The sequence below is a fragment of the Phocoena sinus genome, chromosome 9 (assembly GCF_008692025.1).
Source record: "Phocoena sinus isolate mPhoSin1 chromosome 9, mPhoSin1.pri, whole genome shotgun sequence".
NCBI lineage: Eukaryota > Metazoa > Chordata > Mammalia > Artiodactyla > Phocoenidae > Phocoena > Phocoena sinus.
Window position 1 is genome coordinate 28,359,654 of NC_045771.1, and position 16,560 is coordinate 28,376,213.

Here is a 16,560-nt window from a genome sequence, read left to right on the forward strand (position 1 = left end):
GGTCCGGGAAGATCCCACATGCTGCAGAGTAACTAAGCCCATGTGCCACAACTACTAAGCCTGCATGCCACAACTACTGAAGCCCACGCACAGCGACAAAGTCCCAACTCAGCCAAAAAATTAATTAATTAATTTTTAAGAAAGTAAATCTATAATGTTGAGAAGTACAATCCCATGTATTATTATATAATGTGTATCTGATATATGTGAGTAAGATCTGGGATTTTGAATGAAATTATACATTTTATTATGTTCCACTACAATTTTAAGACTGCTTACTGTTTTTTTCTGAGCAGTTTTCAGTTTACAGTACATTTCATTATTTTGGCCTTGTTTTTTTCTCTAAGTAGAAATACATAAAATATAGACAGATCTCTTTACTTTTATGAACCACTTATTTTTGAGAAGGTTAAGAATTTCTTTTTAATATGAATAGCCACTCCCTAACTAGTTGTTTCCCATATTATTTTTTGCTATATTGTCTGTTGTTTCACTTTGTTTTTCCTGCATTTTCTTAGCATTTTCATGGCTTTATGACTGTGGTCACATCACAGCTGTGTATCCTGAAGGAGTAAGATCTGGGTCCCCGTGGCCCTCACAGGTGTGCCCATCACATAATGGGTGCTCAAGACAGGCTCTTTAGATGAAGGAATGAATTTGGCTTCATGTTTATTATTTCCTGAACATTTTAAGTGGAGTGTTCGACATTCAAAAAATCAAATATTATTTGTATGCCAAGTAGTGGAGGATCCATTTAAGTACACGTTGGGTAATTTGGGCTGCTGGATTATTAGTATTATTTTTTTTTAACAAGATAAGTATGTGATTTGTACTTTCAAATAGAATACATTTTCAAATGTGGCTTAATAGAATATTTATCGAATTGAAATAAGTTGGATTTTGTGGAGAAATTAAAAGGCAGGGACTATATGCCGGGCGGTGTAGGAACCAGTGAGGCAAAAACAGGGAACGACACACAGGAAATGCAGTTAGAAAGGTAAAGGGGACACGTGTATCAGGGTCTTGGAAGGGGGAGTAGGGTTTTACTAGATAAAGAAATACATGGAAAGTGGGATTTTAAAGGCGAAGGTGATATTTTCCTGCTCGGCAGTTCAGGTGAAGAAATGCATAGAAGTGGGCGAGTCTTGCCGGATAGCCTGTCTGGAGTAGCAGATGCAGTGGTTGCTTGTACTCCAGCTAGTAATTGCTGGAGATTGTTGCTAACCCTTGCAAAGAAGGCAGACCTTCCTGTGCTTTTCTTCTCTCTCCCAGCGGGTTCCAGATCGTTCCTGTGGTGATTTTTCAGGAGACTTTCTTTTAGTCAGGTTTTGAAGACTCTCCAAAAGAATGAAATGGAAAACATGAATGATTTGCTTAATATATATTTCTATTTTGTTAATAATTGATCACAAAATGATGACTTTGGAATAGTCTCTGGTGTCTAATAATTATGTTTTAATTATAAGACAAATTTGAACATATGTTTCATTTTATATACTAACCATCATGGACTTTGTTTTCCTGGAATGTGGTGAAAAAGACACGTATAGTCTCTCTCATGCATATAAAACTTAGACCTACTATTCAGAAACTCCATAAAACAAAATCAGAATCGAGAGTTAGCCAAAGGGTTGAAATTGGTGGTGTTGGCTAGTCGTAAAAATAATGCTAAGAATTCTTTTATGGCAAACATCTAGAAATGATATGATATAATACACATCTTTTTACATACATAACTGTAAGAAGAAAGGAAAACCTCAGGGACCAAATAGTGAAGCTTGTGAGTTGATGTTGTGGCTGTCCTGGGGCTGGGGTATGGGACAAGGGATATTGATGTTGGTCTGTCAGGGGCTAGGGATTTTATTGTTCACGAGGAGAGAAAGAAAACATACCCTGAGGCATTCTCAAAGTGGGAATTTGGAACAGTCTTTCTCCTAAAGAACTTAAAAGAGTTAGATTTCAGGGAAATGGTAGACTAGAAAAAGCCTGCCCTCAGGCTGGTAAATTTCTGTTTGGCCTTAGGTTTGGAATGTGGAGTAAAATAGATGCCTGAGAATGTAACTGTTAGCCTTGTCTCAGAAAGTTTTGAAGTTCTAATTTATTTCTCCAAATATAAGAGAAACATCCAAGTTAAGAAATTAACATAAAAAAAAACCTTCTGGATTGGTGATACATCTGAGGCATCTGGCATTAAAAAAAAATTTTTTTTTTGGAGAAATGATCCCTTAACCTAGGCTTTATAAGAGATCTACAGATAAAACTGTGCTGGATATGAGCTCCTAATTTAAAATTATAGAATAATAAACTATTTGCACCCCCAAGAATTTCAGTAATAGAAATATCACATATATAAAATAATTGTATTTAAGGCATTGAAATTTATAAGTGGGTTCAAAAGTGTAAGAAAAGAACAAAACAACAACAGAAAAGAACATAACACTATGGGATAATAAACAAGCAGGTTTGGAAAGGGACTATGCACAGCTACTAACTAAAAATGTAAAGCAGTCATTGAAATTACACCCTCATTGGACATGTTAAACAGTAGGTTAGACACATCTGAAGACAAAGTTAGTGATGTAATTAATGATAGCATATTAGTTATAATCTGAAGAAATAACTCAGAATTCAGCATACAGAAATGCAGAAACATGAAACATGTAAAGAGGTTAAAAGATGTGGAGGGAAGAATCTACAGTTTCAAGATACTTCTGATAGAACTGGAATAAAAGGCAGTATACAGGAAAAATGGGACAGACTCAACCTTTGAAAAAATACTGAACAGGATTCTAAAATTGATACAAGTCATGCATTATCAGATATAAGAAATACAACAAATACTAACTACGATAAATATAAAAGTAGAAATTTTGCAGCACAACTGCAGGACAACAGAGAAAAAGAGAACATTTAAGAGGAACCAGAGAGAAAAGGCAGATTAACCACAAGGGAACCACAACTGGATTTCCATCAGACTTTTCAACTTAGATATATAAGCCTTCTGACAATGGGGTAGTATCTTCAAAGTGCTGAAAGATTACTAGCCTAAAATACTATATATAACCAACTAAACCATCATTATTAAGTAAGGGAGAATTAAAGACATTTTAAAAGAAAAAGAAAAACGGACTCAGCTTTTGCTAAAAGGAAGGAAGAAGGAAGAAGGAAATTGAACTCAAAATGATGGAGTGTAATTCAAGAAATAATGGTCACAAAAAAAATATGAGTAAAGACAAGGGTGAGGGCCTCCCTAGTGGAGCAGTGGATAAGAATCTGCCTGCCAATGCAGGGGACACAGATTCCTTCCCTGGTCCAGGAAGATCCCACACGCCGCGGAGCAACTAAGCCCGTGTGCCACAACTACTGAGCCCACGTGCCTAGAGCCCGTGCTCTGCAACAAGAGTAGCCCCTGCTCGCCGCAACTAGAGAAAGCCCACAGACAGCAACGAAGACCCAACGCAGCCAAAATAAATAGATAAAAATTAAAAAAAAAAAAGGGCAAATAAATATTGACTAGATAAGGTAACATATTTGATAATGAATATTTTCTGACTAAATGTTAATATTAGTATATTAATAATAGTATTAGTACAGTAATATTTAGTATTACTTAATACTAAGTATACTTGGTATACTTAAGTATAATTATTACCTTATTTATTACTAAAATAAGGTAGAATTAGCATATAATGAGCACTGCTTTATAAGATGGGAGCTGGTGATAGAAGCAAAGCACTCAGTTTTCTACACTTAGGAGGAGATGAGTTAAAAGCAAAAGAAATAGATATTTGGCCATCATCCCCATTCTAACACAGAGCTTCTAAAACCCTGAGAATTTCCTAAGTAATGAGAGTGGTAAAGGTGTTATGTTGATGCAGTGACTTTGGGGAGCACCTTAGGCTGGTTGTCAGGAGAAACAACCACAGGATTAGAGGGCTGGAACTTTCAGTCCCCCCCACCCTGACCTCTGGGGCAGGGAGAGGGGTTGGTGGTTGAATAGATCTCCAATGATCAGTGACTTATCAATCATGTCCATGTAATGAAGCTTCAAAAACCCAAAAGGAGGGCGTTCAAGAGAGCTTCCAGGTTGGTGAACACATGGAGATCTGGGGAGAATGGAGTGCTGGGAGAGAGCATGGACACTCCTCACTGTTTCTCCATACCTCGCCCCATGCATTCTCTTCCATCTGGCATTTCCTGAGTTATATTCTTTTATAATAAGCCTGTGATCTAGTAAGTAAATGGGTTTCTTGAGTTTTATCAGTCTCTCTAGCAAATTAATTGAACCCGAGGGGGTGTGTGGGGCAATACTGGGAACCTCTGATCTATAGCCATTTGGTCAGAAGTACAGGTAACAACTTGGACTTGCAACTGGCCTCTGAAGTACAGGAGGGGGTCATGGGAACCTCCATTCTGTAACTGGTTGACCAGAGCACAGGTAAACAACCTAGGCTTGCAACTGGCATCTCAAGTTGGGGGAGTGGGAGGGCAAGCTTTTCAGACTGAACCCTTCACCTGTGGAATCTGATACTATCTCCTGGCAGATAGTATCACAATTGAGTTAAGTTGTAGGAAAACCAGCTGCTGTCCAGAGCATTGTTTGGTGGTGGTGTAGAAACCACCCCTCACCCTCTCCCCATACACAGGTTGGAACTAGGTCCAGGAACCTACAAGAACTTACATGTAAAATAAAAGTTTTAAAGCATGAGTGGAAATAATAAACACAAAATTCAGCATGATGATTACCTCTGGGGAGAGAGAAAAGGAAATGGGTTTGAGTAGGTGTAATATGTAGGCATTAACTTTTTCTGTCTGGAGGAGCCGGGGTCGGGGGTGGGGGCTTAAAGCATGCATATATATATATATATATATATATATGTGTGTGTGTGTGTGTGTGTGTGTATGTATATATAAGTATATATATATATATATATACAAGAAGTTATGATTGAACAAAGCTGAATGGGGGGTATATACATGTTAATATATTATCATGTTTTTTATGCTTGAAATATTTCATAATATTTTTAAGATAACACTATGTTAAATCACTTTATGGAAGACTGGTGGGATTTTGGACTAAGTTAAGTAAGAGAGTGAGTTGCTTTTTAGAATAAATAATGGAAGTATAATGTTACTGTTTACCACTTACCAATACCCCCTAAAAAAACACCCACAATCATACCTTTTTACACAAAGAAACTGAAGCTCCGATGGGAGCCAGTGGGTTTCATCTGTAAGCCTTAGGCATATGCAGGTGAGAAAGTGAATTCATTGGCCATCTATAAGATACGGAAAGCAAAAAGAAAAGGAAGTAGTAAGAACCACAAGTGTCTCAAGTTATTGGACTCGCTGTTCCCAAACAAAGCTTTGGTTTTTTTCCCAAAATAGAAAAAGTCTCATTATAAAGTAATTAATATTCTTTGAAAAAAAACTTTAAACACTGAAAAAAGTAACTTTAAATGACCTATAATTGTGCTATCTAATAATAATCACTATTTATAGTTTCAGTATACATCCTTCTATTCATATGTATATAGAGTGTTTACCAAAAAAACCACACTCCACATTTTTTAAATCCGCTCTTCATGTTATATCTTAGAAATAGTTTCATGTCCAGAAAAAAAAAAACACGTCATATTTCTTTCAGTGGCTGTATGGCATTATACTCCTGTGTGGTTATACCATAATGTATTTAATCAAACCACTGTTGGTTTTTCCAGTTTTTTCTCATATGCAGTGCTGCCGTGAGCACACTGCACAAGCATCTTTGAGTATTTGTCCATTTGTTTCCTTGGGTAAGTTCCCGGAAGGAAATTGGCTGGATCAAGTGTTCATAATCCATCATAAGTCTTTTGGTATCAGTCAGGGTTCTCCAGAAAGGCCAGCAGGCTAGAAACTCAGGCAGGAGTTAATGCTGCAGTCTTGAGGCAGAATTTCCTCTTCTCCAAGTAACCTCAGCTTTTGCTCTTATCTACAAATCACCCCACATTGATATTAGTTCTTTGTTGAATATATATTTTGCATACACCTTTTTACTTTCTTTAGGGTATCCTTTAATGAGGAGATGTGCTTAATTTTAACGTTAGTTCATGTAACCTATTTTTTTTCTTTCCTAATTAGTTCCTTTTTCAGTCCTCTTTAAGTAATCTTCATCTACTGAAAGGTGTGCTTATGTTTCCTTAGTTTTAATTTCTGTTCAAAAGTGGGAAAGGGAACTCTCGTTAAGCAAAGTGTCTTCCCTGGAAACGTGTGTTGTAGGAAATTTTGCAATTAGGTATCAATCCACCAGATATCTTTTTCTCCTGCTCAGAGCAGCACCTCCCCCCCACTGCTTTGGGGGAACTTCTAAGAGTCTGCCCATTGTAGCATTCAGTGGTCTTTGCCACAGACCCAGACTGGGCTAACAGTGGTACTTTTGCCCCTTGGCCACAGTGAATGGTCCACATACGGCCTTACACCTAAGCTGAGGCAATCAGAGGTGGCTGCGGAGCTGTTGGCAGCTATGGTTCTAGCCCGGTGAGACTTCAGGGTAAGAACATGAAGCCAGTTCCTCAAGAGAAGCAGAGCAGAGAGACAGCAGACCTTGGCCATGTTGAGTCCCTGGCTGCCTGAAACCTTAACCCTACCCTGGACCTTCCTGTGGGGTTGGCTATGTGGCCCAATAAATTTCCAACACTTATTAAGATCTTTCTTACTTTGGTTAAGTCTTGAAATATGTGTGCTTGAAAATGTGGTTCCATGATTGTATGTTTGAGAATGCTCATAATAGGTCTCATTCTTGGAGATTCACCATGTGTATTAGCATATTAAAGGCCGTAAAGAACCTGCAGTAAAAGAAGCCTGTTTGTCTTTATTTAACCTGATGATTCCCAAACTTTTTTTAATTGAAGTGTAGTTGACGTACAATATTATGTAAGTTACAGGTGTACAATATAGTGATTCACAGTTTTTAAAGGTTATACCCCAGGGCTTCCCTGGTGGCGCAGTGGTTGAGAGTCCGCCTGCCGATGCAGGGGACACGGGTTCGTGCCCCGGTCCGGGAAGATCCTGCATGCCGCGGAGCGGCTGGGCCCGTGAGCCATGGCCGCTGAGCCTGCGCGTCCGGAGCCTGTGCTCCGCAACGGGAAAGGCCACAGCAGTGAGAGGCCCGCGTACCGCAAAAAAAAAAAAAAAAAAAAAAAAAGGGTTATACTCCATTTATAGTTATTATAAAATATTGACTATCTTCCTGTGTTATACAATATAACCTTGTAGCTTATTTTATGCACAGTAGTTTGTACCTCTTAATACCCTCCCCCTCCCCCCTTCGCTCTCCTCACTGGTAACCACTAGTTTGTTCTCTGTATCTGTGAGACGGCTGCTTTTTTTGTTATATTCATTAGTTTGTTGTATTCTTTAGATTCCACATGTAAATTATATCATACAGTGCCTTATTTCATTTAGCATAATGCCCTCCAAGTCCATCCATATTGCTGCAAATTTTCATTCTTTTTTATGGCTGGGTAGTATTCTATTGTGTATATAAACCACATCTTTTTTGTCTGTTCATCTCTTTTTGGACACTTAGGTTGCTTCCATACCTTGACAATTGTGAATAATGCTGCTAGGAGCATTGGGGTGCATGTATCTTTTTGAATTAGTGGGTTTTTGTGTGGGGGGGGTTTCAGATGTATACCCAGGAGTAGAATTGCTGGGTCATATGGTTGTTCTGTTTTTAGTTTTTTGAGGAACCTCCATACTTTTCTCCACAGTGGCTGCACCAATTTACATTCCGACCACCAGTGCACAAGGGTTCCCTTTTCTCCGCATCCTCTCCAACATTTTTATTTGTGGTCTTTTTGAAGATAGCCATTCTGACAGGTGTAGTGATATCTCACTGAGGTTTTGATATGCAGTTGCCTAATGATTAACGATGTTGAGCATCTTGTCATGTGTCTGTTGGCTATCTGCATGTCCTCTTTGGGAAAATGTCTATTCAAGTGTTCTCCCCACTTTTTTAATCAGGCGGTTTGCTTTTCGTGATATGGAGTTGTATGAGCTGTTTATATGTTGGATATTAATCCCTTATTGGTCATATCATTTGCAAATATTTTCTCCTATTCAGTAGGTTGTCTTTTCATTTTGTAGATGGTTTCCTTTGCTGTGAAAAAGCTTATAAGTTTAATTCGGTCCCATTTGTTTATTTTTGCTTTTATTTCTTTGCTTTAGGAAACAGATCAAAAAATTATCGCTGCAGTTTATGTCAGTGTTCTGCTTATGTCTCCCTCTAGAAGTTTTATGGTCCCAAACTTATTTTTAACACAACTATTTTTTTTTATGGCTCTTCTGTTAATAAATAGCTCATGGAACCTTGGCCAGCAGGTCATCAAACTGGGAAATGCTGGGTCATAGGCATGAAAGGCCTAACTGCAAGCTGATAAATGAAAGGTGCTTAATCTCTGAGCAAGGTTTAAAAAATGTGAACATTTAATAATTTATATGCAGATCATATGTTTGGGGGTTTTTTTGGTCAAAGAGTCTTCTGATAAAGAAAAAACTAGAAGATAAATTTAATGTAGGGGCTTCCCTGGTGGCGCAGTGGTTGAGAGTCCACCTGCCGATGCAGGGGACACGGGTTCGTGCCCCGGTCCGGGAAGATCCCACACGCCGCGGAGAGGCTGGGCCCGTGAGCCATGGCCGCTGAGCCTGTGCGTCCGGAGCCTGTGCTCCGCAACGGGAGAGGCCACAGCAGTGAGAGGCCCGCGTGCCGCAAAAAAAAAAAAAATAAAAATAAAAAAATTAATGTAACCAATATGTAAACTTTTTTTCTCATGCAGGTTAGCCAATACACCTTTGCTATGTGCAGTTATAGAGAAAAAAAGTCTGAACCACAAGAATTAATGCAGCTTGAAGGATACACTGTGGATTACACAGATCCCCACCCAGGTAATTCTTAGTTGAATCACTTTCCCTGCCTCTCATGTATTCATGAAATTGTCATAAATATCCTGTGTCTGTTCTCCATTTCAAACTCCATTCAGTGAATGGTACATATTCCATTTATATGCCTAGCCAAGATTTGATGGGATTTGAATTATATCTTTATGAGGCTACTTAGTTTTAGCCATAACTCATCATCTCTGTTATCTCAGTACAAGGATGAAATATGTGAAAGTTACTGTAACGGGGAAATTATATGAAAAATAACAGCAGTGCTTTCAGAAACTTCTTTACTGAAAAGCAAAAGGTACAAGAGACAGAAACAGGGAAAGAAATAGCTAATGAATAACTGTATATTATATTCTACTAATTTTCTCCCCAGCATCACATTCTTGTACTTCTCTCCCTCCCTCCTAATATATTAATGCTGTGTATAGTACTGGACACTCAGTGCTTGAGATGAGTGAGTGAATGATAAGTGAATGAATGAATGAATGAATATATGGAGATGAACGAAATTAATAAAGTGAGGTTAAGAAATATAGAGATACTAATGAATAGATTAAGAAATTATTATAGATTAAAAATAGAAGTCAGTGATCACATTCGCTGATCAATCACTTAAAATGCAAATATCTTCTCTGTGGAAGAATTTTGCAAAAGTAAAATTCCATGCAATGTAAGTATCATTTTTGTCTTGCCTGTATTTTTTTACTGCTAAACTGGTCATATATATCTCCTGCATATAGACTGAGGAATGTGCCGGCAGGTAATGACTTTCTTCTCTGGCATGAAATATCAAACTTTGCTATGCATTCCTTTGGGGTAGGTTTGTATGTCTTGCAGAATGCTGCTTTGTTGTGAACTGTTCCCTAAGCTAATTTTAATTTCCAAAGTGATATGGAAGTGTATAGCTTCGCCTTATTGTCTTCCTTCAATTCTTGGATTGTGGATTTGATCCTCAACTGAAAATGATTCAAGGCATTGAGCTCAAAATCTGCCAATTGTGTACATTTTAAACAATGTCTTTTTTTTCCTCCACAGGCCTTCAGGGTGGTCAGATGTTCTTCAATGCTGTAAAAGAAGGAGACACTGTAATATTTGCAAGTGAGGATGAACAGGATAGAATATTGTGGGTTCAGGCCATGTATAGGGCCACAGGTCAATCGTATAAACCCATTCCTGCAATTCAGGCCCAGAAGCTGAATCCTAAAGGAGGAACTCTCCATGCAGATGCTCAGCTTTGTAAGTTTTGTTGAAAAATAATTTGATTATCAATTAATAACCTTAATAAGATATAAAATTGCCTTAGTCAAATTTGTTCAGTATTATAGTTTACATCATTAACTGATTCCTAATTGAATAAGAATAGTTCATTTTAGTAGTCATAGAATCAGTTATCTAATTTTTCAGACAAACCTGGAATAAATGGTGCCTATGATTTCCAGTCATGAATTTGCCAAGCACTGGGATGTCTCTGGGAATCTCAAGAGCATAAAAGAAAATTGATTAATTTTAACTTACGTGTTCTATTGAAATGGGAAAAGTTTTGCAAAATCAAACTGGCATTAAGATTCCAGAATACCAAAATGATGGACCATAACTTCCTAGAGTTATTCCTAACAAACCAAAAGGATAATAGGCCTACTTTCTGTTGTAGGTCGGAAAAAAAAAGTCCTCAAGGCAACTTTCTTTTTCTAGATACCTTTATATTCATGCCATTTTCTCAATGCTAATGTAAATCATTAAGAACTAAATTTTTCATTTTAATTTACAAGTAATTAATAACAAATTATGTAATAATGATAGAAACATTGTCAAATGTAGCTTTAATAATCATTAAACCAAATATTTTCACTTGTTACACTCCTTTTTAAAACTTCTCTGGTTCCTTCTGTAATATAATAAATCAGTTTGTCTTTAACTGTAAGCTCAAATTGGAACTTTTCATTCAACACCCTTCTACTCTCAAGATTCTTCTCCAGGGAGCAGCATTTTGACATTCATTATTTTCTTCTCTCATTATTTTCTTCTCTCTTCTCATACTTTTCATGCAGCAAATAACTATTTTCTGTTCTTTTTTAGACGCCCGATAGTATTACATTTAGACATCTTAAACAAAGGTACTTTAGGCCAAATAAAGATGGAATATGAGCTCAACTCCAGATTCCTGCATGCTTTAGTCTTCAAAGTGTACACTTTTAAACTTATCCCAATCCATCTTCAAGTGAAGATGGCACTTCATACATAGTATATGCATCTCACAATTGTATACTTCCATATCTTCCTTCCTGGCCCCTGCACAATTCTGGTCATACATTTTACTTCTACAAATGTTGTAAATCCCACAATACATTGATATTATTATTATGCCTTAAACAGTCAATTACCTTTTAAAGAAATTTAAATAATAAGAGAAAATGTTGTATACTCAGCTGTGTAGTTACCATTCCTAGCACTCTGTATTCTCTTATAGAGATATTTCACTTCTGAAAGGACTTCCTTTGACTTTTCTGTAGTGCTTTCAGCTTTTTTCTATATGAAAATGTCATTATTTTACCTTCACTTGGAAAGATTTTTTTTTCAGTACTTTAAAGACTTTGCTCCACTCTCTGCTAACTTGCTTTTTTTCCTCCTGTTGAGAAATGTGCTATCATTTTTGTTTCTTCCTCTGTATATAATGTGTTTTTTTTCTCAAGCTGCTTTAAAGATTTTCTCTTAATCACTGGTTTTGAGCAATTTGATTATAATGTGCCTTGGTGTCGTTTTTTTTTTTTTTTTTTTTTTGCGGTACTCGGGCCTCTCACTGTTGTGGCCTCTCCCGTTGCGGAGCACAGGCTCCGGACGCGCAGGCTCAGCGGCCATGGCTCACGGGCCCAGCCGCTCCACGGCATGTGGGATCTTCCTGGACCGGGGCATGAACCTGTGTCCCCTGCATCGGCAGGCGGACTCCCAACCACTGCGCCACCAGGGAAGCCCAACCTTGGTGTAGTTTTGGTTAATTGTCCCCAGTTCTGGACCAAGACTATTCTTAAAGACCCCAACTGCTGACCAGTGAAATTTGAGGTTTTATTTTCTGGCTGTTGGGAACAAGCACTGCTCCAGGCTCTGTGTGAATCTGGGGCATTGTCCCGTCTAATCCTTTAGGGTGGTTCTTTCCCCATCCTCATATTGTTGCCTCCCTTGCGTGAGGTGGTCAGTATTCACTTGAATATGAAATGGGGCAGCGAGAGGGAACAGTAGTCTTTCCTGCAAACTCTAGCAGCCTTGGCCTTCCTGAACTGTCAGCTCCATCTTTTCAACTCAGGGAGACCACTGGCTCTCCCTGGGTTTGCCCTTCCCTGAGCCACAGCTTTGAAAGTTTCTCCTGGCATTAACCTGGGGCAACTAAAAGGCTCATCTCATTTGTTTCCCCGCCTCTTAGGAATCACTCTCCTATGTTGCACGATGTCCAAAATCTTGAGAACATTTTAAAAAATATTTTTACATGAATTTTTAGTTGTTTCAGGTAGGAAGTTTAATCTGTTTTTAATGACACTGTCTTAATCAGAAGCAGAGTGATTGTTTTCTTTGTTAGAGCAGTGTTTCTCAATCTCAGCAAGACTATCATTTGGGGCCAGATAATTCTTTGTTTCAGGGGTTGCGGGGAGGGCTGTCCTGTGTATTATAGGATGTTTAGCATCATCCCTGTCTCCTACCCACTAGCTGCCTGTAGCACCTGATCGCACTGCCCCCCCCCCCCCGCCAGGTCTAACGACCAAAAATATCTCTAGACATTGTCAAATGTTCCAGGGGACAGGGGAAAAGGTGGGGAAGGTTTACCCCCATTTGAGAACTGCCGAGTTACGGTGACTTGAAAATTATTTTTGTGAAAATGTTTCCCTCATTCACTTGTGTTCCAGTATTTTTTCTTTACATCTTGTGTGCAAGGAATACCCAAGGAGTGTGCTGGTATCATAAAGGATATCAACCATCTTACACACAATGGCAAGAAAAGTGGACAGGAACCACTGGTCTAGAACATTGAAATCATGACTACATGATACAGAATTACTGAGTAAAGGATCTAATAATCAGTTTATTCAGATAGCCGTATAATTTCTTTCTAGCAAAACCTCTCTATTAGATAACAATGTGTTGTCAAGGCAGTGTTGATCAGGCTAAGTGGAACTGAATTTTCTAGCCCCTTGATAAACTTGTTTTAAAAAAGCTAAATTTGTTCTAAAAAGCCAAACTGTTCCAGTCACGTTAAGAGCTTTCTTGTATTCCAGGCTCTTAGTAAAGTTTTCTGTCAGAGCAGACCATGCTGTTTTACCTTTCTTTAAAAAAGAAAAAAAAAAAAAGAGAGAAAGAAAGGAAAGGAAAGAAGAAAGAAAAATCTGTTTCTACCTCATCCAAATGAGCTACTGACCATGACCTTCATCAGAGATGCCACTGGACTGCCCCAGAGAGTAGTTTTCCCTTTAGTGTTTTCCTCCCTTCCTTGGCTTCTGTATTATTTCTTTTTCTCTTTCTTGATCATCTCTTGGAAGAACAACTTTTAGAGTCATTAGTGGAAACTGAGAAAATAACATGAAATTAAAATGACTCGAAATAAACGTTTCTAAACATTAATTTAAATGTTTAAATATGTTTTTCATTTCTTTGCTGACCTATATAGCTGGTAAGGGTAAGTATTTTTATGATACTTTTTTGCTTCACTGTATTAAATTTTTTGTAATGATAGGATTTTTTGTAACAGCTTTATTAGAGTATAACTGCTTTACAATGTTGTGTTAGTTTCTGCTGTATAACAAAGTGAATCAGCTATATGCATACATACATCCCCATATCCCCTCCCTCTTGCGTCTCCCTCCCACCCTCCCTATCCCACCCCTCTAGGTGGTCACAAAGCACCGAGCTGATCTCCCTGTGCTATGCGGCTGCTTCCCACTAGCTATCTATTTTACGTTTGGTAGTGTATATATGTCCATACCACTCTCTCACTTCGTCCCAGCTTACCCTTCCCCCTCCCTGTGGCGTCAAGTCCATTCTCTATGTCTGTGTTTTTATTCCTGTCCTGCCCCTAGGTTCATCAAAACCTTTTTTTTTTTTTAGATTCCATATATATGTGCTAGCATACAGCATTTGTTTTTCTCTTTCTGACTTCACTCTGTATGACAGACTCTAGGTCCATTCACCTCACTACAAATAACTCAGTTTCGTTGCTTTTTATGGCTGAGGAATATTCCATTGTATATATGTGCCACATCTTCTTTATCCACTCATCTGTCAATGGACACTTAGGTTGCTGCCATGTCCTGGCTATTGTAAATAGAGCTGCAATGAACAGTGTGGTACATGACTTTTTTTTGTGTGTGCGGTACGCGGGCCTCTCACTGTTTGTGGCCTCTCCGATTGCGGAGCACAGGCTCCGGACGCACAGGCTCAGCGGCCACGGCTCACAGGCCCAGCCGCTCTGCGGCATGTGGGATCTTCCCGGACCGGGGCACGAACCCGTGTCCCCTGCATCGGCAGGCAGACTCTCAACCACTGCGCCACCAGGGAAGCCCTGACTCATTTTGAATTATGGTTTTCTCAGGGTATATGCCCAGTAGTGGGATTGCTAGGTCACATGGTAGTTCTACTTTTTCAGGAACCTCCATACCGTTCTCCATAGTGGCTGTATCAATTTACATTCCCATCAACAGTGCAAAAGGTTTCCCTTTTCTTTACACCCACTCCAGCATTTATTGTTCGTAGATTTTTTGATGATGGCCATTCTGACCAGTGTGAGGTGATACCTCATTGTAGTTTTGCTTTGCATTTCTCTGATGATTAGTGATATTGAGCATCCTTTCATGTGTTTGTTGGCAATCTGTTTATCTTCTTTGGAGAAATGTCTATTTAGGTCTTCTGTCCATTTTTGGATTGGATTGTTTGTATATTTTGGAGATTAATCCTTTGTCAGTTGCTTCATTTGCAAATATTTTCCCCCATTTGGAGGGTTGTCTTTTCATCTTGTTTATGGTTTCCTTTGCTGTGCAAAAGCTTTTAAGTTTCATTAGGTCCCATTTGCTTATTTTTGTTTTTATTTCCATTTCTCTAGGAGGTGGGTCAAAAAGGATCTTGCTGTGAGTTATGTCATAGAGTGTTCTGCCTATGTTTTCCTCTAAGAGTTTGATAGTGTCTGGCCTTACATTTAGGTCTTTAATCCATTTTGAGTTTATTTTTGTATATGGTGTTAAAGAGTGTTCTAATTTCATTCTTTTACATGTAGCTGTCCAGTTTTCCCAGCACCACTTATTGAAGAGGCTGTCTTTTCTCCATTGTCGCCTCCTTTATCAAAGATAAGGGGACCAGTTGTGCATGGGTTTATCTCTGGGCTTTCTATCCTGTTCCATTGAGCTATATTTCTGTTTTTGTGCCAGTACCATACTGTCTTGATTACTGTAGCTTTGTAGTATAGTCTGAAGTCAGGGAGCCTGATTCCTCCAGCTCCATTTTTCTTACTCAAGATTGCTTTGGCTATTCGGGGTCTTTTGTGTTTCCATACAAATTGTGAACTTTTTTCTTCTAGTTCTGTGAAAAATGCCATTGGTAGTTTGATAGGGATTGCATTGACTCTGTAGATTGCTTTGGGTAGTATAGTCATTTTCACAGTGTTGATTCTTCCAATCCAATAACATGGTGTATCTCTCCATCTGTTTGTATTGTCTTTAATTTCTTTCATCAGTGTCTTATAGTTTTCTGCATACAGGTCTTTTGTCTCCTCAAGTAGGTTTATTCCTAGGTTTACTCCTTAGGTAGGAATAAACCTAGGTTTATTCCTAGTTTTATTCTTTTTGTTGCAGTGGCAAATGGAAGTTTCTCCTTAATTTCTCTTTCAGATGCTTTAATCATTAGTGTATAGGAATGCCAGAGATTTCTGTGCATTAATTTTGTATCCCACTACTTTACCATATTCATTGATTAGCTCTAGTAGTTTTCTGGTAGCATCTTTAGGATTCTTTATGTATAGTATCATGTCATCTGCAAACAGTGACAGTTTTACTTCTTCTTTTCTGATTTGGATTCCTTTTATTTCTTTTTCGTCTCTGATTGCTGTGGCTAAAACTTCCAAAACTATGTTGAATAATAGTGGTGAGAGTGGGCATCCTTGTCTTGTTCGTGATTTTAGAGGAAATGGTTTCAGGTTTTCACCATTGAGTATGATGTTGGCTGTGGATTTGTCATATAATGATAGGATTTTTTAAAGTAATATCATGATCTTGTTTATGGTATCATGATACTGCTTTCTAGGCAAACCTGGAATATTTACATTAACTTTACCATTTATGAAACAGAAATGTGTATTTTTGCCACAACAGGAAGGTAGAAACAAACTAATATCTGTCGTTCATGTGGACATGAAGGAAACGGCTTTGAAGGTGTTAACAACAGCATGCAAAAAATTCTCTGTAATGTTTAGTAGAAAAATGCTAAATTATATATGTAATGCTCTTTTCACTCTATTAGAAAAGATTTTTAAATATATGTAGAATGATACCTAAAATATTTACACTGGATGCGTTTAATTGGAGGGATTGGTTGCTAATGCATTGCCTCTCTTGCCTGAATTTCTACAATCTATGTTATAACTTTAAAAAGAAAAGCTCA

General features: G+C 38.2%; 1 protein-coding gene across 11 annotated transcripts in view; it reads left to right on the top strand.

Annotated features, from left to right (window-relative positions):
* CADPS2 (calcium dependent secretion activator 2) overlaps nt 1-16,560 on the top strand; it is a 494,346-nt gene that overhangs the window by 309,063 nt on the left and 168,723 nt on the right. For all 11 annotated transcript variants that reach the window (XM_032643104.1, XM_032643102.1, XM_032643096.1 and 8 more), the window contains exons 10-11: nt 8,820-8,928; nt 9,967-10,167. In XM_032643104.1, the coding sequence (XP_032498995.1) occupies nt 8,820-8,928; nt 9,967-10,167 (310 nt within the window). The remainder of the gene's footprint in view (nt 1-8,819; nt 8,929-9,966; nt 10,168-16,560) is intronic.